The sequence below is a fragment of the Maniola hyperantus genome, chromosome 28, assembly GCF_902806685.2.
Source record: "Maniola hyperantus chromosome 28, iAphHyp1.2, whole genome shotgun sequence".
Lineage (NCBI taxonomy): Eukaryota > Metazoa > Arthropoda > Insecta > Lepidoptera > Nymphalidae > Maniola > Maniola hyperantus.
This window is the reverse complement of record NC_048563.1, coordinates 520604-544157: the sequence shown is the minus strand read 5'-3', so window position 1 is coordinate 544157 and position 23554 is coordinate 520604. Positions and strand designations below refer to the sequence as shown.

At 36.5% G+C, this 23554-nt stretch overlaps 3 protein-coding genes across 3 annotated transcripts in view; 1 reads left to right on the top strand and 2 right to left on the bottom strand.

Annotated features, from left to right (window-relative positions):
* Window positions 1-4080: 4080 nt before the first annotated feature.
* Window positions 4081-15548, bottom strand: Coq2 (ubiquinone biosynthesis protein COQ2, mitochondrial). Its single transcript, XM_034983122.2, has 7 exons — window positions 15288-15548; window positions 13871-14241; window positions 11577-11752; window positions 10205-10352; window positions 9000-9193; window positions 6797-6985; window positions 4081-5277 (listed from the first exon to the last, which is right to left on the bottom strand). Exons 2-7 carry the CDS (start codon window positions 14235-14237, stop codon window positions 5095-5097), a joined length of 1257 nt encoding a protein of 418 aa, XP_034839013.1. The 5' UTR covers window positions 14238-14241; window positions 15288-15548; the 3' UTR covers window positions 4081-5094.
* A 1473-nt stretch (window positions 15549-17021) lies between these two features.
* LOC117994881 (putative leucine-rich repeat-containing protein DDB_G0290503) overlaps window positions 17022-23554 on the top strand; it is a 30505-nt gene continuing 23972 nt past the window's right edge. The window contains exons 1-4 of the mRNA XM_069508339.1: window positions 17022-17238; window positions 17977-18078; window positions 18434-18656; window positions 19465-19548. Of these exons, the coding sequence (XP_069364440.1) occupies window positions 18025-18078; window positions 18434-18656; window positions 19465-19548 (361 nt within the window). The 5' untranslated portion in view covers window positions 17022-17238; window positions 17977-18024. The remainder of the gene's footprint in view (window positions 17239-17976; window positions 18079-18433; window positions 18657-19464; window positions 19549-23554) is intronic.
* On the bottom strand, window positions 20605-23531 carry LOC138404457 (uncharacterized). Its single transcript, XM_069508456.1, has 3 exons — window positions 23407-23531; window positions 22350-22537; window positions 20605-20719 (listed from the first exon to the last, which is right to left on the bottom strand). The coding sequence occupies exons 1-3, from the start codon at window positions 23515-23517 to the stop codon at window positions 20626-20628; spliced, it is 393 nt and encodes a 130-aa protein (XP_069364557.1). The 5' UTR covers window positions 23518-23531; the 3' UTR covers window positions 20605-20625.

Sequence of the window (23554 nt, the reverse complement as noted above, 5' to 3'; positions counted from 1 at the left end):
TAAATGTTTAATTTAATAAAAAAATTGGCAAGAAAAAGATTTATTTTTTATTAACAACTACTATATTTACATAACTACAATAAATAATACACGAGAAAAGCGCACTACAAGTCTTGAATCTATGCAGTAGTCGATTTTTTTTAAATATCTAGGTAAATATAAGTCACGCAAATTGCTAAAGCGCGTGACCGCCATTTTAGTGACGTCAGCACTTGACTGAACTGTGTGACTGAAGCTGTTTCGAGCCGCGCGAGCGAGAGCGCGCACGATCGACGCCAGCCGTCCCGTTCGCTCACAGCCGCTCGCTTGGGGTGACCATGTTTTTCGAGGACAACGACTCAACACAACAAGCTTATAACTTCGTAAATTTTCATTCTAATCTAATCTAATCTAAATCAGCCTGTGCTGTCCCACGTCTGGGCAAAGGCCTCCCTCCGATCCTTCCACAATTTTCTATTTCGTGCCTCTTCAGGCCACGTAACTGTAAATTTTTCTAATTCATCACGCCAACGTCGCCTCGGCCGACCACGCTGGCGTTGATGATTCTGGGGCGTCCAAAAAGAAGCAGATTTTGCCCATAACTCATCTGGCATACGGCACACATGACCTGCCCAGTCCCATTTGAGTAAAGCGGCTGCAAGGCCAACGTCAGCTACTCGCGTTTTGGAACGTATAGCAGAATTCCTTACGCGATCTGCTAGTTTTATACCTAATATGCTGCGTTCCATGGCTCTTTGGCAAACCTTGAGCCTGGACTTTTGAGAGTTTGTCAAGGACCAAGTCTGAGCACCATACGTGAGAGTTGGCAGAATGCACATGTCCATGAGCTTTCGCTTAAGATGTAATGGAAAGTTGCCTTTAAACAGTTCTTTCAATGACCAAAAGCTTCTCCAGGCATTTTCGATACGCCTTGTGATTTCTTTATCTTGGCGAGCCTGAAAAGAAACTATTTGGCCAAGGTAAATATATTCCTGGACATATTCAATTCTGTCCCCTCTCACTTCTATCCTCCGCTTGGTGCTATTTGTCATAAGCTTGGTTTTTGACATGTTCATATTCAGCCCAACCTCAAGGCTTACCGAGTTTAGATCATTCAGCATCTGTTCCAGTTCCGCCGCCGATGATGAAAATAGGATAATGTCATCAGCGAAACGGAGGTTTGTTAGCCTACGCCCACCGATTTCAACGCCCCTTTCCATCCACCCTGTAGCTAATTTCTTAAATACTTCTTCTAGTACGCATGTAAATAATTTTGGAGATAAAGGATCACCCTGTTTCATGCCCTTTTCAATATTGAATGATGGGCCGAGGTTTTCTATTTTCAATGCTGCAGTACTATTATAATAAATATTTTTAATTAAGTTCACATACATAAAATCTATGTTCTGCTTTTTTAGGGAATCAAAAATTGAATCATGTGTTAGACTGTCAAACGCTTTTGAATAATCTATGAATGCAAGATAGAGAGGTAAATTAAATTCTGAATGTTTTTCAATAAGCTGATTAAGGGTTTGTAGGTGATCGGTAGTGGAGAGACCTCGACGAAAGCCTGCCTGTTCTGGTGGTTGATGTTTGTCTAACTCACCTGCGATTCTATTCTCGATCACCTTCATGAAAATTTTATAAAGGTGTGAGACAAGACTTATCGGTCTATAATTATTTATGTCAGATTTATCGCCTTTTTTGTGAAGTAGGATTACATTAGAGTGACAAAATTGGGGTGGAAATATACCAGTACGTAGGATAGAATTAAATAGTTTTGTGATTTTTGGAATTAACTCTGGTCTGCCAACTTTGAGGGCTTCAGTTGTGATACCATCTTCACCCGGACTTTTACCAAATTTCATCTTATTTAATGCCATATTAACTTCAGAGGTAGTAATGGAAGGACTGTCCTCAATGCTATACTTACTATTTTGAAACTGGGATCTATTGTTATCTGAATATAAGGATTTATAATATTGTGTGCATATATTTAAAATTTTATCACGAGAGCCTTGTTTTACACCTTTCTCATCCTTCATATGTGTGATCCAAGATTTGCCCCTACTTATACCATGTCTAGCAGTCCGAAGGGATTTATTTTGTTGCAGAGCTGTTTCTATTGTGTTTAATTCAAATCTTCTAATGTCTTTTCGTATACTACGTTTTACTAATTTGTCTTTTCTTCTATAGTCTTCATTATTATTTAGAATATTTAGTTTAGCATTTTCTCTTTCTTCTATTTGCTTAATTGTATAATCTGTTAGTTTCTTATATTTCTTATTTGTACGTTTAACTTTATTGCTTGCTATTTTGATAGCTTTCTTGATAATATTGTATTGGTTTTGAATTTCAGTCTTGGAATCTTCTTCACTATTATCTATAATATAAAGTGTGCTGAATACGTTATGGAGCTCTAAATTAAAGACATCCTCGTTATTTACCAAAGTGGTCCTATCGAGGCGTTTTATGCTGCTGCCAATTTTTTTGATTCTATCGACTTTTAAATTAACTCTTGCCCTTATAGGTCGGTGATCGGAACTAAATTTAATGCGATTAATGACTTCAATATTTTTTACTGAATTGGATCTATTGTTCGTTGTTAGAATGTAGTCAATTTCATTTTTCGTCTTTCCGTTACAGGACAACCAAGTCCACCTACGTTGTGGTTTTTTGTAAAATAAGCTGTTACAAATACATAGATTTTGACCAAAAGCAAATTGCATCAGACGTGTACCGCGCTCATTTCTTTTTCCTAATCCATGCCTACCCCTAACGTGTTTATCGTCTAGGTCCGTATAGGTAAAATTTTCATTATTTTTGAAATTTTGTATGTACATGTGTTCTTTATGGAAAAATATTTCACGTGTTTTGGTTTTGCGTCAGCTAAAACGTTGTATATTATTAGGTCTTTAGTGCGGTTAATTTAGTTTATATACAGGCGACCTCCGTGGCGGCCGGAGCGGCGGCTACTAAGGCAGAAAGGGCCAAGAGGCGCAAATATGAGAATATAGAAAATAGTTTCATATTTGTGCCTTTTGGGGTGGAGACCATGGGTTCGTGGGGCGAGGATGCTAGATCCTTTTTTAAGGACCTTTCATCCCGTCTCGCGGAACCCACGGGGGACCGGAGGGCTGGCAGTTACCTCGGTCAGCATATTAGTGTGGCCATTCAACGAGGTAACGCTGCCAGCGTTCCCAGCACCCTGCCTCGTTGCGGTGGTTTAGATGATATTTTTGATTTGTAATTTTTATGTTCTAGAATAAGTTTGGTATTTTTGTTTTTTGTATCTTCCTATTAAAATAAATAAATATAAGTTTATATTTAAAAAAACGTTATTGCATATTTATTTTTATATCGATTTTTTAAAAAGCCTCCTGAATAAGGAAAAATTTTAAAATACCTAAATAATAAAACACCTCATTATAATATAAAACCCTTTACTTGTCTTAAATAATAGTACCTAAAATAAAAAATTGCATTTATTTGATACCTACAATTTTTTGCTAAATGAAATTAATACAATTTTAAGCCCAAATGCGAATAGATACTACACTAAAATATAACTAATTTTTGGCAAAAAGTAACTTTTTTTAAAAGTAATATTTCTGTTACTTTGCATAGGTAGATTTAAAAAAGTCTCGCAAATTGCTAATTCGCGTGGCCGCCATTTTAGTGACGTCAGCACTAGACTGAAGTTTCGAGCTGATGGTATATTTTTATTACGGCTGACGTCAAAATGACGTCATTTCGATTTATACATTATATTTACATTGTACTTTGTATAGTAATACTATAGTAATATACATTTTACATTAAAAACAAACCCGTTGCAATGATAACCTGGTTTTCTTCTTAACATAAGTCACTACAAATCACAGCCTACAAAATAATAACTTGTATTTATTTAACTACAGTGCGACAAGGCTCTTTTGGCGCGTGGCGATAATCGGAACTAATGCCGCCATCTTGTGAAGTGTCACGCTGTCCCCTTATATGCGGTGTTGCTAAGTAAAAAATCTAAAATTCACTGTTATTGTTAAATATTAGAGCCATTCCATATACATAACATCACGATATATCCTGACAATATATACAGCACTAGCTTATGCTCGCGACTTCGTCCGCGTGGACGGTTGAATTTTCAAAAATCCTTTCTTAGCGGATGCCTACGTCATAGTAGCAATATGCATGCCAAATTTTAACCCAATCCGTCCAGCAGTTTGAGCTGTGCGTTGATAGATCAGTGAGTCAGTCAGTCACCTTTTCCTTTTATATATTTAGATAAATGTGTGTGCATCTTATAGCTATATCATTATTATTTAGCACTAGGTAAATATAGTATTTAAGCAGGTAAACATGATAAGTTGCAAGTCCATGGTCTATAAATAGTTTTTACTATTCTTTCTCGATTTGAAAACAAGGACGGCTTACTCAATTTCTCATTCAGTTAAAATTAGATAAAATTTACGGGATTTTCGACATTGACATTTTCAATATATTCCATAAAAATTGAGGAGATTTTATTTGCTGGCAGCCCTTGTTCTACAACTACGCCCTCCTGTCAAAGTCATTCAAGTGCCAAAAGAGCCTTGAGCAAAGCAAAGAGCAATTACTTATCAAATAAATATCTGTGGAGCTACCAAAAGTTTTTTTTTAATTTTCTTTGCCTATAAAATTACGTTTATACGTAAATTTATAATAATGATTGTATTTTTTGCATATTTTTCGAAAAAAAATCCCCCGTTTGTTGCGATAATAAATTAGCGAAATCTTATAAATCCAAGTAATGGACGAAAAATAAACAAAGGAACTCCACAGATTTTTTTTACTGGTAACATTAATAAATACTAGTAAGTAATAATATGGCAACACCTTGCTACCAGTAGCCCAAAACTAAATTGAAATAGTACTAACAGATGGGCAGATTTTGTCTGTCGGGTAATGAGCCGGACTAAATGCGCCTTAGAGCTTTGTCTTTGTCACTCATCATAACTATGAGACGTTCTGTGCGTTTTCAACGACAGAGACAACGCTCTACGAAACCGCTATCTCTTTCTAAAGGTCGCATCGTAAACTGTACGCATATTATTTCTTTACCGTATTTTCTAATTAACTAAAAAAGCAACTCCTGGCAACACTCAAGTCTTCTTTCCCTCTATGCTTCTGTCTATTGTCTATGTACTGTTGGTATCCTCCTCCCAGTATACCTAGTAGTATAATGAGACCTACCATAGAGTTCGATTTGAATTTTTTCGCACAGTCGTCCGGGTTGTCGGGTTTCAATGTGTATATCTGTAAAAATATATATTAATATTTAAATAAGGGGTTGAAGGGGTCCGTTTAACCCCTTAAAAGTGTCCGTTGACCATTTATTCTTCTTAACTTACTATAAAATACTAGCTTTTTAGGTTACTAGATTTAGGTTTTTACAAAATCCTGTGGGAACTTTTTAATTTTCCGGAATAAAAAGTAGCCTACGTTTCCCGGGATGTAAGCCAACTCTGTACCAAATTTCATCAAAATTGGTTAAACTGTTGGGCCGTGCAAAGCTAGTAGACGGACAGACACACTTTCGCATTTATAATATTAGTATGGATTATTGAAGGGGTAATTTGGCATGAAAATTGTCATTTTTAATGAGATTATTATTACCACCTATGTTTAAGTGAGGGGTTACATATACTCAGATGTTTCAGTAAGTGTTCAAATGACCTTTACTACAAAAACCGGCCAAGTGCGAGTCAGGCTCGCGCAACGAGGGTTCCGTTACGACTTAACTAAATACTACTGTTGTCAATCGTATTTTTTCGACATTTTGCACGGTAATTCAAAAACTATGATGCATAAAAATAAATAAAAATCTGTTTTAGAATGCACAGGTGAAGACCTTTCATATGAATCCCCACTTGATATAGTTATCTTACTTCGAAAATTGAAAATACTAATTATTAGCTAAGACCACAATTTTTTTTTGTGTGATGTAACCACAAATTCACGGTTTTCAGATTTTTCCCTGAATGTCTGCTATAAGATGTACCTACCTGCCAAATTTCATGATTCTAGGTCAACGGGAAGTACCCTGTAGGTTTCTTGACAGACCGGCAGACAGACAGACAACAAAGTGATCCTATAGTGATCCTAAGGCATTCCGAACCAGTGGTAGATGCATCCGACTATTCGTAAGCACTTGTAAAAGTTTATACGAATAAAAAAAGATTTTCATTTCATTTTCATTAAAAAAAAAGATTTTCATTTCATTTTCATTTTCATTTTCATTTTCATTTCATTTCATATAAGGGTTCAGTTTTTCCTTTTGAGGTATGGAGCCCTAATAAATAAATTTATAAATAAATGTTATTACAACATCTCGGAATTTTTGATTGATGAGCTCAAATAATTTGTCTAAAATAATATCTAAATAATGTAAATCTGATGACTTAGATTAGATGACTGAAATAAATTATGGTCTTTGTAGTGCAATAGTTAGGTATCCCCTCTGTATGACATGTAAAAATTTAAATGACTGTTATTATTTCTATTTTTTTTTCTCTTGTTTCTGTATGACTTAATTAATTTACTTTCTGAATATTATATAATTTTAAAGATTTTGTAATTTATATGTACTTACATGTTTTTAAAAATTTAACTGTAATGTAATACTTAAATATTCATACACCAATATTCTAAGGTAGAATGCATAAGGCTCGCCAACTAATTTTATAACCATGTTATTTCACCTGCATTCTTATGAATAAATTTATTATTTATTTATTTATTTATTTATTTATTAAAAATAGTGTAAAACAGTCACCTGTAAGCCCGCATGCGCCGCATAGGCCGCCAGGGCCGCGTAGTAGGGCGCTGCGAGACCGACCGCGTGGCCCGCCAGCGTCATCCCGCACAGGCTCACAGCGAGAGCGCCCGACAGTGCCGGTTTAGTGTGCGCACCGAACGTGAGGGCCGTGGATTTGATGCCCAGGCGAGCATCGTCACGCTTATCCTGAAAAAAGATTAGCGGCTTCAAAAATCATAAGGCACACCGCGCAACGCACACACAATTATAATAATAACATACCACGTGAAGGGAAAGGTCAAATCACCAGTTTTATAATAAAATTCCACAAGCAATTTTAGACTTGCCTTTACACAAGTTTAAAAAATGTGTTAAAAGTATGCTCCTAAAAAAAGCATATTATACAGTCGCAGACTATGTAAACGATAAAAAAGCTTGGATTTGACTCGCTCCAGCAATGCACGGGGCTGCAATGGCTTGTATAGTACGGTATAATAACATTGTAAATTGAAAAATTAAAAAGAGCAACCGCCGAGTTTCTTGCTGGTTCTTCTCGGTAGGAACGGCATTCCGAACCAGTGGTAAATTAAACCTGACTATTCATAAGCACTTTTAAAAAGTTTACATGAATAAAAAAACATTCTATTCTATTCTATAGTGAGTGGTCAAATGACCCCTGTGCATGGTATAATGAGTAAAGGGTCGTGTGGCCCTTATATTTCCATTAAGGGGTCAAGTTACCCATAATTTGTATTACATAAACAAGTTACCCATTCTTCAGCCCAGAAAGAAGAAGAATGGGTAACTTGTCTATATAATACAAATCATGGGTAACTTGACCCCTTAATGGAAATATAAGGGCCACACGACCCTTTACTCACTTTTTTTTTTTTTTTTAAATTCAGATACAAGTTAGCCTTTGACTGCAATCTCACCTGATGGTAAGTGATGATGCAGTCTAAGATGATAGCGGGCTAACCTGGAAGGGATATGGCAGTTTTTATTAAACCCGTACCCCTTTCGTTTCTACACGGCATCGTACCGGAACGCTAAATCGCTTGGCGGCACGGCTTTGCCGGTAGGGTGGTAACTAGCCACGGCCGAAGCCTCCCACCAGACCAAAATATACTATGCACAGGGGTCATTTGACCACTCACTGGTGATTTGACCATTCCCTGGTCTGTTTATCTGACTACTCGATGTAGCCCTGTACAGCAGAGCCCTCCAGTTGGATGCCACACATAGAAATATTTAACCTAATAGTGTTTATTTGACCTTTCACTGAAACTACAGATCATTTTCGACCCCTTGCTGAATATTTAATCATGTGAAAGGGTTATTTTTATTTTTATAAAGAATACTAGCTTATGCTCGCGACTTTGTCCGCGTAGACTACACAAAATTCAAAGCCCTATTTCACCCCCTTAGGGGTTGAATTTTCAAAGATCCTTTCTTAGCAGATGCCTACGTCATAATAGCTATCTGCACGCCAAATTTCAGCCCGATCCGTCCAGTGGTTTGAGCTGTGCGTTGATAGATCAGTCAGTCAGTCATTCAGTCAGTCAGTCAGTCACCTTTTCCTTTTATATATTTATATAGATATTAGCCATATTAAATGACTAATATTCCCCTTTCCTCTCCAATTAATCGTCAAGCTTGTGCTAGGAGTAGGTACGACAATAGTGCAACGGACGGGGTTTGAACCGTCGACCCTTCGGTTTTCAGTCCACTCCTTTACCCGTTGAGCTATTGAGGCTCTAAATTTTATTTATTTTTATTTGACCATTCGCTGTAGTTAGAAGGGTAGAATACCCGCTAATGTAAAAATAGGGGTCATATGACCCCTTACCATTATAACAATAACCTTTATAATACCCTTACCATTATAATAATAACTTGTAAAAAAATGCTATTATTCCATAAACGAGTACTTTGATGATAAATTTTAAAAAAACTGTAAAATTTTCTTCTACAAAACTCAATACTATTATTTAATTATTTTTGTGACTAAATATATAATGTGACTAATTTTATCAAGACTATGTACACGTTGTTAGGTATATCATAACATATTGCATGCTGATAGGCAGAAATTGGCTGTACTTTTTTGTTTTGTAACATCTTCACTGTTTACCCATATTCGCAATAAAGAAGTTTGTATTGTATTGTATTGTATTGTAACATGTGAAGGGGTCATTTGACCACACGACCCTCCGCTCACCTGATGCGCGTATATGGTGTCGTAGACCACAGTCCAAGCTAAAGCCGAGAGGTAGAGGGGCACACATATAACCGGTTCGATATAGCCCTGTATAGCCGAATAGCCCAGTAATGCACCCCAATTGAAGGTCGCGCCCAGAAATATTTGAGGGTAGTTCGTGAATCTCTTCGCTAGAGGGTAGGTTATGACTAGAACTGGAAACAAAAAAGGTGAAATTAGTATGAGCCCTATTGTTTTTATTATTTTTAAGTTGAGATGGAGAGTGTTGCGCGGTTATGTGCGGAGTTTCTCTACGTGATCTAATCAGACATGAGGAGATCCGTAGGAGAACTAGAGTAACCGACATAGCTCAACGGGTTGCGAAGCTGAAGTGGCAATGGGTATGGGCACATAGTTCGAAAAACCGACAGACGTTGAGGTCCCAAAACCGAAGTCGACCTACGAATACACAAAACCAAAAATAGTATGTTCAGAATCAGTAAAGAATCGTTGCAATCATTATTACGAGGGGGTTATTATTATTATTATTATTATTTATTTATTTATAATTTAATTAGAACGGCCATAAAGCCAATTACACTAATTTATATATTTTGACCAAAAAATACTTTAAAATCCTGCAAGTGTGAACACCGAGTTGAATGACCGCATGCACCAGCTGATTCGACTCGTGCGAGCGAGAGCGCGCACGATCGACGCCAGCCGTCCCGTTCGCTCACAGCCGCTCGCTTGGGGTGACCATGTTTTTCGAGGACAACGACTCAACACAATAAGCTTATAACTTCGTATATTTTCAATAAATATTTTTGAAATTTTGTTCTTAATGTAAAAATATTCGACGTGTTTCGACTTTTGCGACTAAAACTAACGTCGTATATACTTACAGAAGCTGTGATAGCCTGTGGTTAGGACATCTGCCTTCTAATCTGAGGTCGGGGGTTCGATCCTGGGCACGCACCTCTAACTTTTCAGAGTCATGTGCGTTTTTATTCACTATCACTATCACTTGCTTTAACGGTGAAGGAAAACATTGTGAGGAAACCTGCATGCCTGAGAGTTCTCCATAATGTTCTCAAAGGTGTGTGAAGTCTATCAATCCGCACATGGCCAGCATGGTAGACTATGGCCAAAGCCCTTCTCACTCTGAGAGGAGACCCGTGCTCTGTAGTGAGCCGGTGATGGGTTGATCATGATGATATACTCACTCATGCTGCTGGCTCCCAGCACTACACTATAACAGTTTAACTGTAACAACACTCCTAGACCTAGAGTTAGCTGGGCCGCTAGAAACGCTATAGCTTGCTTCTCACTGATAGCACCCGACACTAGCGGGCGGTCTTTAGTTCTCTCCACCTACAACAAGCAATATAGGTAACTAAAAATAAGGGCTAACTTGTATCTTTTTTTTTTTTTTTTTTTTTTTTTTTTTTTTTTTTTTTTTTTTTTTTTTTTTTTTTGATATTTCAAAGCTATCTGCAATCAGTCATTGGATGGACTTTTATCAGATTTTTATGAGTGCATTCAAGGTTGAGAGAAGGTCACTCCATCAAGAAACTCTTCTCATAATGCTTTCGCTGGCTTTAATGTGTACTTGACAGTTCTTCTACTGTGACTCTTTTCAGTCTACTAACTCTGCTGCATGTGGTAAGTGACACTGCCAGACTATTTGCATGGACTTCAAGCCTGGCCTTGTGTTTCTTTGCATTAATATTTATTTCTTCTTTAATTGTGGGCATTGCAAGATATTCGTGTATTTCTGTTGTTTTGGTAAACCACGGGGCATTGAGTATTGTGCGAAAGACTGAATTTTGATATCGCTGTAGTATTTCTATGTTAGAGTTGCTGGCTGTGCCCCACAACTCCAAACCATATGTCCATAACTTGTATCTAAATTAAAAAAAAAAAAAAAAAAAAAAAAAGTGCGAGTCGGACTAGTGCAAGAAGGGTTCCATACAATCGTATAGTTCTTGCATTTCACGTGGGCGAGTGGCTTATGCTTGCGTTAAGTTGTATCGGTATAAGTAAGGTACAGTAAATGTGTGCGTTTGCGAGCGCTTGCTCGCGACTGATTGGTCCGACATGCACGCACACTTGCACAATGTCCGTGTATACGACGGAACCACAAGTAAAGTTCACTCGCCTTCGTGAATTGCAAGAACTGTACAAGATTACCTAACTCTTTTATTATTATTGTTATTTTTAACTAGCTGCCCCGGCGAACTTCGTACCGCCTAACAGTCGATTCTTTTTCAGGAATTTTTTCTCTCCGTAAGAACATTCCTCGTACTTCAAGAAATATTAGGAAAAAGAATTAGCGAAATCGGTTCAGCTGTTCTCGAGATTTGCAATCAGCAACACATTCAGCGATTCATTTTTATATATAGAGATAGACTAAGCAGCTTTCGCTGATGCGTCTATATCAGAAGTGCTTCGAGTCTTCCAAATGTTTGTCCAATGTATTCTTGAACTGGTTAACAGAACTTGACATAACCAAATCCTTAGGCAATGTAGAAAATTAGATTTAGTAAATAAATTTTTTCGTGACATTTATGTATTTGAATAAAAATATATCCAAACCTTAGCATCTATATCCCTGTCCCAAAGGTCGTTAATGGTGCACCCCGCGCCGCGCATCAAACCCGCACCGGCTAGGAACAGTGCTGCGGTTTCAACACTTGTGCTCAAGGGGACATTGCCCGGCAGAGAGGCTAGGGCTATCGACCATGAGCATGGCCAGTATAGGAGGTAGACACCTGTAAAACAAGTCATAATCCATCATCATCATCATGATCAACCCATCGCCAGCTCACTACAGAGCACGGGTCTCCTCTCAGAGTGAGAAGGGTTTTGGCCATAGTCTACAACGCTGGCTATGTGCAGATTGGTAGACTTCACACAACTTTGAGAACATTATGGAGAACTCTCAGGCATGCAGGTTTCCTCACGATGTTTTCCTTCACTGTTAAAGCAAGTGATATTTAATTATTTAAAAAGGCACATATAACTCTGAAAAGTTAGAGGTGCATGCCCGGGATCAAGGCCCCGACCTCCGATTAGAAGACGGACGTCCTAACCACTAGGCTATCACAGCATTATCCATACTAATATAATAAATGCGAAAGTGTGTCTGTCTGCTAGCTTTTCACGGCCCATCCGTTCAAACGGTTTTAATGTTTAGTACAGTACGCGGCCAAAAGTGATGAAAATCGATCTTTAGGAGACAGCAGATTTGTAGAGCACTGTCTCGGTCGTTGAGACTGACAAGGCGTCATATGGGTATGACAGAGACAACGCTCTACAAACATGAAATGTTATTTTAAAGGCCGCTGTTCATCACTTTCGGCAAAGATAATATATACAAGTAAGATCGCTAACGTCATACATTCATTTAAAGCTTGCGTAAAACTCCTTTAAGTCGCCGGTACCTTGTAGGTCAACTCCTTATAGTGTGATGGTGTTATTGTGCAAGCTAAAATGTGAGTTATCGAATTTATTTAGTGCCATCTATCGAACAGCTGATGAAACTCAATTTTATTTAGAGCCAACTCAAATTTTAATTTTTTTATGAAGCACATGACGTCTTGGCTTGGATTTTGGGAGTGACCTGTCGTATCTTGATACCTACCAACATCTGTTGGTATCAAGATCAGGCCAATGCTGGTATCATTTTCGAATAAATCAGGGATGCTAAATTTATTTATGGAATCATACTGGCACCCACAGATTAGAGAATCTCTAATCTGTGACCTATCTGTAACCTTACAAGATATCCCTACCAAAGGAAAATAATATCTTGTTGATGAAAAGCCGTATTTTGCACTTTTTTGTCGTGTACACGTACATAGGTAAATTGCATAAATAAAACAACCAGTGAGTATATTTAATTATAATAATAATTTTATTTTCAAGTAACAAGTCATTTTGTTACGCCATCTACTGGAATTTTGTAATACTACTTCAGCTATCCAAAGCAAAAGATAGAACTTGCTATGGATATCGTAAAGTTCAATGAGTCAATAATTAAAATTAAGAATTAGCTTATTCCGATGGTGATGTTGTGAAAATTTTGTATGTTGTTACTAAATATAAATAAATTTGATGAACCAGACAAGTGAAATATGATATTTCGTCAAATCCATAAAAAATATATTTCATACGAACCAAGTGACGCCATCTAGTAATAGTCTTGAACTAGTTACAATTTTAAATAGAGAGTTAGCGATCTGTACTTGTTTAATATATTATCTTTGCTTTCGGCCACGTACTGTACAGAGATAGCTTGAATCCCGGAAAGGACATAGGCTACTTTTTATCCTGGAAAATAAAAGTTCCCACAGGGTTTTGAAAACCTAAATCCACACGGACGAAGTTGTGGGTATCAGCTAATCAGTACCTACTACCCGTATAATAAATTCGAAAGTGCGTTGGTTTGTTGATTTATTGGTTTGTTAGTTTGTTGGTTTGTCTTTCAATCACGTCATAATGGAGCAACCGATTGACGTGATTTTTTGCGTGGGTATAGTTAAAGACCTGGAGAGTAATATAGGCTACTTTTTACTCCAGCAAATCAAAGAGTTCCCACAGGATTTTTAAAATCCTAAATCCAGCTAGAATAGTCGCAGGCATCAACTAATCCCCTTAGTACCCTTATTATAAATGGGAAAGTATGTTTGTTTGTTGGTTTGTCCTTCAATCACGTCGCAACAGTGCAATGGATTAACGTGATTATTTTGTGTGGATATAGATAAAGACCTGGAGAATGACGTAGGCTACATTTTAACTCGGAAAATCAAAGAGTTCCCACGGGATTTTAAAACCTAAATCCACGCGGACGAAGTCGCTGGCATCAGCTAATAATTTAATAACGATACCTGTAGGTTTGTCCCATCTTGATAATTTTATATACGGATCAATTTTTTCCCTCCAAAACAATCCTAAACTTGTTTCTGTGGTATTCTCATTGGTTGATTCCTCTACCTTTATTTTGTCTATCACTATTTTGGGCGTAGAAGTCTCTATCACAACTTTTTGTCTATGGTGCTCGCTTTGCGTTGAATGCATTCTTGTGTTCCTTATAAATAGTCTATTTTCATATAATCTTTGGTTTGTAAAATACATGTTACCACACGAACAGGACTTCCACCTTATTGTGTTACTTATATTATATTGTTTTCTTGCATATTTTAGTATGTGATATAAGCCCAATCTTTTATAACTTCTCATGATTGTGTTAAGCATTGTTCTGTAAAATAAAAAATGTATCTTATTAATATCTTAAACTAGCTGTTGCCGGCGACTTCATCCGCGTGGAATTAGGTTTTGTAAAAATCCTGTGGGAACTCTTTGATTTTCCAGGATAAAAAGTAGCCTATGTCACTCTCTAGGTCTTTACCTATACTTGTGCAAAAAATCATGTTAATCCGTTGCACCGTTGACACATGATTGAAGGACAAACCTACAAACCAACAAACAAACACACTTTCGCATTTATAATAAGGGTACTGATAAACTAGATGTTGCCCGCGACTTCGTTTGCGTGGATTTCGTTTTTTAATATCCCACAAATTTTTTTGGCAACTTTTCTTCCTGGTATATCAAAGAGTTCCTACAGGATTTTAAAAAAAAACCTTAATCCACACCAAAGATATTGTGGGCATCATCTATTTGGTACACAGATAGCTTTTTCTGGAGACGGATATAGGCTACTTTCTGTCCTGGAAAATGGGATTTCAAAAACCCAAACTTATGCAGATGTTATGGGAATCATCTAAGTAGTTCATAAACTGATTTACAATAATTACTTAACTTCCTTGATAGCAGTCGGGTATAGGTATGTATTTACAATACATATAAACACAATATATATCATTTATGTGTACTTTTCTTTTTTAATGTGAAAATATTATTACAATAAAACTTAAAGCTAGCCTTATCAAATTACTATAAAGATCATGCCCGCATGGAATGGTGCCAAGAATACTGGCTGTATTTCCGCGTTGGACAGCCAGGGTGATCCGTTGCGCACAAAATGAGCCAGCCCTTCTGTCACCAGATGATTTATTGTAAGAATTATATTATATAGCTAAGTAGGTACTTAACTCATAGTGAGGTTTGAATGAGTAAGATATTTTTTATATAAACACACGAGCTTAAGTTGTTTTTATATAAATTCCAATTTCCAGTGCTCATTTTCCTGCTGAGTAATGACATAATAGAACATAACCTTACAAGACTCATTAAGTCTTTTTATAGGTACTTAATTACATAAAACTATATAATATCACTGACCTTCAAACGTTAGCCTTTAAAAACAAGTACCGGAGCACTTTGTTTTATAAAAATTCCTTGTAAAACACTTGAAAGCTGAAGAAAGAGCGAGGCTGCAGCAAGGTTATTTTTTATCACTCATATTGTCATTTAATCTTCATTTTTATTATGAAACTTACTCAAATTCAAACTCTTCAAACACCAATGAAAACTCTATAGCTAAATAATAGACGTTAATAGTTATAAATAAATCGTTCGACGCTATTTTCATGCCAATTTTAATAGAAATAAATAATATTTTTTAAAGCGATAAATTGAGGATAAATTGAATCAACCGCGTTTTGACATAATATGTCAAACACAGACCAATAACAATGTCAAACAGTCAATCAAAGCAATCAAAAATCATTATTTGTTTTTTTTTTCAATTGGATTTTCACCTCTGGATTCTAGCTTTTTTGAATTTTTCTGTAGGTACCAGGTATAGTTATTAGGCTACTTGACTTATATCTAATTTCGTCCAATAAATGATTATTTATTATAGTATTTTGCTTAAGACAACGAAATATATCAATAACAATTATTTAAAACGCAGGATGGATATATAAATCCAATTAAAAAAAATACAGTTTTTATTTTTATTTGAAAAGCAGAAAACGCTGTCAGCCATGATGTGACGTCATTAAATATGTAAACAAAGAAATGTCATCCCTATGTGAATGTCACGTGTGGACTAACGTAGTATCCTTAAATATAAAATTTAAAGTCCTGACTAACTTATATATCAACGCACAGCCTAAACATCTAAACAGCTGGTCCTAGATCCTACATGAAATTTGGTGGGTGTGTTCTTTGTAGGTAAAGAGAAGGTATCCACTAGGAAAGGATTTTTTGAAATTCCACCCCTGAGTGGGTTAAATGGGGGTTTGAAATGTATGAAGTCCACGCGGGCGAAGTCACGAGCATAAGCTAGTTTTTATATATTTCTAAAAACTCATGGTAAACGTAAAAAATTATCGTTTTCTCTTTATAAATTGAATAAGTTAGGTATTAAGTAAGACTTACAACAAAGTGATCTTTGCAAAAATAAATTTGGGTTGCAGTCGTTAGTCATATAGGATCCCTTTAAGCAAGTCTTCGCGTGTTACGTATATTTATTTCACTGGGCACTCTAATCCACAACTTTCCTATGGTCTTTATCGATGCGTTTTTACATTCTCGGATGATACAATAACGATAAATACTATATTTTTCATGTAAACTAGTATAGAAGTCATGTTTATTAAACTTAGGGAGGTTATGCTGTTGTTTACAAATGCATGACGTCAGAGCACAGATAATCTATCGGCCAAACATGGCCGACAGTGTTTTCACCTGTCTAAGAAAAATATATTTTTAAATTAAAGTTTTACGGTTTTTAGGGCGCAAAAAAATATAGTGTTAATTTTTTTGATCTAATAGGACAAATATTAACCGTTTAAGACGTACTTAAAAAAAGTGTCAACTAGCCTAATCGGTAAAGAGTAGCTGTATAGTAATTATTAAGTTCTAGTGATTACTCCAATATCCATGAGTTAATAATAGTGTTTCGGTCTGTGCTCAATACTTAAAAGCTATGGCTATCAGTGATTGTATAGGTACATGAATTCCCAACTTAGAACCCAGAGCCGTAAAGCCAGTTGAAACCACAGACGAATAACATGTGCATATAGTTGAAACAAAAATGCATTAAAAATGTCAGAAGAAAAGTCAAAATCTGTGGTCAAATCAAAATTTTAAAGTCTGTGGAAGTTAATTATTGTATTATTTTTATTAACAATTTAAATCGATTAAAAATAATTTCGATTAAAATAGCAATTTCATCCACATTCTAATTCATAAAACCACACAGATAATACAGTTTTTCATTATTCAAAGCAAACTCGATTTGTAATGATTGTGTCGGTCTGCAGCAGGCGACATTTTTTCGAAGGTAGGTAGGATTTGTTTAATGTTTTCCTTTTCTATTCTTCGATAGAAATAATTTTACTATAGATAGAGGCAATGACTACAGCAGCTGTGGATTGAGGGTACTCAAAGTTCATGCTCTATTGATTACCTGCTCAACATATTGATCCAATAGGAATAAATAGACGTCTATTAATTATTCCTATACTAATAATAGTTGTCTGCCGATAGAATAGACCATCGCGAGGTGACTTGTAGCCTGTTGGATTCAAACCACAGTCTTGCGTCGCTTGAGTTTATAATTTATCTCTAACTACCTAGTGATAGTGAGTAGTGACCAGTGTGAAAATATTACTCCGCTTAAATTCCTATCCTGTGGGAATTTCGGAATATCCGGCCTTATCTAAATATATAAAAGGAAAAGTTGACTGACTGACTGACTGACTGATTGATCTATCATTGCACAGCTCAAACTACTGGAGAATAGGTAAAACAAAGAGGATAGAAAGTATTCATGAAAGGAACATAATAGATACTATGTTATAATATATAATAATAATATAATAATATAATAATAATAATAGCCTTTATTTCCCAATAAGTAAATTTAACAAAACACTTAAGTACACTTTTCTTAAACATAGTTAATACTTAATTCTATTTCATTCGATATGCTTAACTAAGTAGGTAATTCAATCAACTTTTTATATGTTATAATATATACATATATTAAAATAACTTACAAATTTTTTGTATGTTACAGGCATGAATACATAATAATTATTAAGATCTTTTCACCAAAAGCAAGACAATGGCTAAGAAAAAGCAGACCTTTGGAGAATTTAAATGTAAAATATGCAGCAAGGTATGAATAACTATACATTTTGTGCTGACATTATTGTCCCGTAAACAATATTTATTATACCGGTTTGAGATTTCTTATATGATGGTACAGAACCCTCTGTGTACGAGTCTGACTCGCACTTGACCAGTTTTTTCTTTGCAATAAAGTTTTATTACTACTAGGTACCTTGTACTATACTTGAGCCATTACAAACATGCATAAATTATTACAATTAATCAAGTTTCAGTTCCATAAGGTCTGTAAGTGCGAGCGAGAGGTCTCGTAAAATGATTTATGACTCAGTTCGCGTGTTCCAAACGGCTCAACTAAAGTCTGGTTCTGTTCGCCAGCTCCTCTAAAGATAAATAATTTGCAGGTATTCTCAGAAAGAGCAGGGCTGAACCATCACGCCCAACTCCACACATCAGACAAACCATTCTCATGCAGTAAGTGCTCGTTCACATGCAAGACCAAGAAGTATCTACACAGACATGCAAACCGAGTACACGTGAAACATGAGAAATCCAACGAATGTGAGATTTGTGGGAAGAAGTTCTTCTTCAAGAGCCTGCTGGTCAAACATATGTACATACATTCAGGTTAGTATGCTTTTCCCAAGTTTTCACAACTTTTTCCCAAAATTTTCCCAAGAAATAAATACTGGCATAATAGATGTGATATTTTCTTGATTTTTATTTTTTTAATGCCACCTAACAAGTCTGGATGTGGACTGTGGAACTGTTATCATTTTTCACAAAAGTAACCTTTGACACTCTCCAGGGTATTTAACTATACCCTTGTAAAAAATCACGTCTTTAAATTGCTCTGTTGCGGCATAATTGAAGGACAAACTAACAAACAATGGAATTTATAATATTTGTATGATATCAAAGTCGTTACTTGATATGATTTCACTGACGATAGTTTAAACGCTAAAATAGGATTAATTTTCCCGATTTTTCCATGGGAAAATAACTTTCTTTTTTTTTTTTTTTTTTTTATTATTAACACACAAGAAAATTTACATATAATAGGTAGTACGCATTGTAAAAAAACCACAGAGGTTTGACCCTCAATGCGTACGTCTGCGCATTACATCATGCCTACTTAGTCATAAAACAAAATTAGAAATAATACTATTACTATATTATAATATAATAACTTAATGTTAAAAACAAAGAACATATAATACATATACATATATACACATATATGTATATACATACATATATGGATATACACACATGCACATACACATATATTTTAACAGGTGACATTATTATTTATGTACTTATTATACGTGCGACAATTATATCGTCACGACAGGAGCCAAGGAGATATCCCCGAAGCAACCCGGCATGCTCATAGAAACTCAACTGAAAAACTAATTTTCACATAATTTCCCAGATGTGAGGCCGTACAAATGTGAAGTGTGCGATAGAGGATTCAATTCAAGATACTCCTTGTCATCTCATAGCCATACCCATACAGGTAAGTCCTCACTGTTCATATTTGACCTGGTTCTGGTCTGGTGAGAGGCTTCGGCCGTGGCTAGTTACCAGCCTACCGGCAAAGCCGCTAGGTGCCGCCAGGTGGTTTTGCGTTCCGGTACGATGCCGTGTGTAGGTGACAGCTCAAGATGATAATTGGGGTGGAGACGTCCCGCACTTCCGCACACTCCCCGCGCTAACCCGGTGCGGGAGATCGTGGGTGACGATCGGGTGTGCGGGACATCCCCCAGCCTCATACCCCGATTGCCATCTCGACCTGTCGCATACTATAGAAACCAAACCAAATGGGTTTAATAAAAACTGCCACTTCTGCCATCATCACTTACCACCAAGTGAGATTGCAGTCAAGGGTTAACTTGTTTCAGAATAAAATAAAAATGGTTCCTTCTTCACCTTTCTACTATCGTACCGCAAGGCATCGCCAAGGTCTGCACCTGTAGTTTCAGAATAAAATAAGAATGGTTCCTTCTTCACCTTTCTACTATCGTACCGCAAGGCATCGCCAAGGTCTGCACCTGTAGTTTCAGAATAAAATAAAAATGGTTCCTTCTTCACCTTTCTACTATCGAACCGCAAGGCATCGCCAAGGTCTGCACCTGTAGTTTCAGAATAAAATAAGAATGGTTCCTTCTTCACCTTTCTACTATCGTACCGCAAGGCATCGCCAAGGTCTGCACCTGAACGTAGTCGATTTCCTCCTCATTTCTAATTTGAACTGCTAGGGTATGGAACCCATTCCGGCATCAGTTTTTTCCTCCATTGTAATATGGGTCAAGTCGAGAGTGAATAGGCATCTTCTAGGCAAGCGCGCTCCATCCTAGGCTGCATCATCATTTGCCACCAGGTAGTGGCGTGCACAGGGTTTGAAGCCAGGGTAGGCACTAGTTAAGTAGAAGCCTGTTTACTGGCAGGTCATTATGAAAAATGTGCATTGAGCTATTCAACTGGGGTAAGCAGTGCATTTATGCCTCTATGACCTGCACGCCACTGCCACCAGGTCTGATTAGTGATTACACAAATTAAAATTAAGTTAGTATTTTTATTTCAAGTCACACAGTCATAGTACAACAATTCTAGATAAAAATTGCAAGTAGTTCTGATCCGTGACACAATCTTCTGGCTTCACACATTGGCCTGAGTTTTCCACAAATCTGTAAATAACATTAAAAAAACTTAAATATCGATATTTAAGTTTTTTTAATGTTATAAACGAACAGACGACAGACGAAAATAACGATAGGACCTTTAAGCGTAAACTCAAACAATGGCTCATACAGAATAGTTTCTATGAGATAGACGAATTACTGCAAAACTAACCATACCTACCTATTTAATACATGACCTCAATTGCACGACCGACACTATATTTGCATATCCTATTTGTATGTTTAGACTTTAGACCAAAGAATTTTTAAATACCTACTAATACTTATGTAAGTATAAGAATTATTACTTCTAAATCCATGCTTCAGACTATGTTGTACTTACTATAACCTGTTAATTTAAGTTTAATATGACATTCTTACTGATAATCGAAACTATTTTATATTAACATACTTGTACCTACTTAATATTACTAAATTATTAACAAAGAAGAAACTAATTGACATTATAACAAACTTAATTAATTAGTGCGATCAATAAATAAAAATAATTTCGATTCAAAATGAATGCCCTATATAATTACATGATAAAATCTATTATAAAATAATGTAACACGTAGTTTGCATGTAATTGTATAATAATTATATATTTAGCATGTATGTATTGCTAATGTACCTAACTTTGCAATGCCCTAACGGGGCTTCATGTAACCATGAAAGCAAATGAATAAATAAATCATAAATCATATTTCAAAATCATCGTATTACTTGTGGCACCCGTTATCTAAGATTGCAGTCAAGGGCTAACTTGTTTCTGAATAAAATAAAATAAAAATGGTTCCTCCTTCACTTTCCTGCACCCGTGCGTAGTCAAAATTCCACGGATACGTACGAAGCGATTTGCCTCCACATTTCTGCCAATTTATGCCAAACTCTGCTAAGTCTGCTGTGGGCGGTCCTTTGCACGAGTGTACCAGGCTGTCAGCCAGCAGGGAGAAATGGCGAATGCTCGTGAGGCATATAACATCTGCCCTCAAAGACGTTGCTTCGTGATGACCACGACCGCTCTGCCAAGAGTGATACGACAAAGAAGAAGAAGATGCCAAACTAGCTTATGCTCGCGACTTCGTCCGCGTGGACTACACAAATTTCTAACCCCTATTTCCCCCCCTTAAGGGTTGAATTTTCAAAAATCCTTTCTTAGCGGATGCCTACGTCATAATAGCTATCTGCATGCCAAATTTCAGCCCGATCCGTCGAGTAGTTTGAGCTGTGCGTTGATAGATCAGTCAGTCAGTCAGTCACCTTTTCCTTTTATATATTTAGACTAGCTTATGCTCGCGACTTCGTCCGTGTGGACTACACAAATTTCAAACCCCTATTTCACCCCCTTAGGAGTTGAATTTTCAAAAATCCTTTCTTAGCGGATGCCTACGTCATAATAGCTATCTGCATGCCAAATTTCAGCCCGATCCGTCGAGTAGTTTGAGCTGTGCGTTGATAGATCAGTCAGTCAGTCAGTCAGTCAGTCAGTCAGTCACCTTTTCCTTTTATATATTTAGATTTCAGCCTGATCCGTCCAGTAGTTTAAGCTGTGCGATGATAGTTCAGCCAGTCAGTCAGTCACCTTTTCCTTTTTGATATTTAGATAATAATGTAAAGAGAATTAGTAAGTTACCCAGATTTACAAAAGCATCCAGGTATGGAGACAGTCAGACAGTGCCTAGACCGTAAAGTGATCACTTGCTTGTGTGAGTGTATTTTGTGTCGGTCCACAGATTTCCTCAGGAAGTTCAAAAGTTTGTTCACATCGAAAATATTGTTCCTCAAATCTGTGTTCTTCCCGAAAATGTTCTCAAGAAGTATCTAAAATAAGTATACGTAAATTAAATGTAAAAAACCGGCCAAGTGCGAGTCAGGCTCGCGCAATGAGGGTTCCGTACTACAGTCGTATTTTTTCGACATTTTGCACGATAATTCAAAAACTATGATGCATAAAAATAAATAAAAATCTGTTTTAGAATGTACAGTCGAAGACCTTTCATATGATATAGTCACTGACTTCGAAAGTTGAAAATACTAATTATTAGTTCATGACAACAATTTAATTTTTTTTTTGTGTGATCTAACTCTAAATTCACGGTTTTCAGATTTTTCCCCAAATGTCAGCTATAAGATCTACCTACCTGCCAAATTTCATGATTCTAGGTCAAAGTACCCTGTAGGTTTCTTGACAGACAGACAGACAGACAGACAACAAAGTGATCCTATAAGGGTTCCGTTTTTCCTTTTGAGATACGGAACCCTAAAAAAGTCGGACTCCCGCACCGAGGGTTCCGTACTCGGGTATTTTTTTTCGACACTGCATGATTAAATTAAATTGAAAATACTAATATTATTTGTTCATGAACACATTTTGATTTCTTTTTGTGATGTTTTCGGATTTTTCCCTTTACTTGTGCTATAAACCTACCTAACTACCAAAGTTCATGGTTCTAGGTCAACGGGAAGTGCCCTATAGGTTTTCTTGACAGACACGACAGACAGGCAGACAGACACGACAGACAGACAGACAACGAAGTGATCTTATAAGGGTTCCTTTTTTCCTTTTGTGGTACGGAACCCTAAAAACTTTAAAGTCAAAGCTTTTTGATATACACCATGTCACAGTTCACAGCCTCGACGTTTTGTTAGAAGTTCCCTAACTGTCGTGGACTGTGGCCTTAAGCACTTACCTCAGTCATTTCTTCAGTAAATCTATACGTAGTATCCACATACTTATATTCAACACATTTGTCATGACTCATGACACTAACGAATTTAGTATCAAAATTGGTCTGCCACATTTTCGCCTTACAACTTTACCCACTATTAGAATAAGGG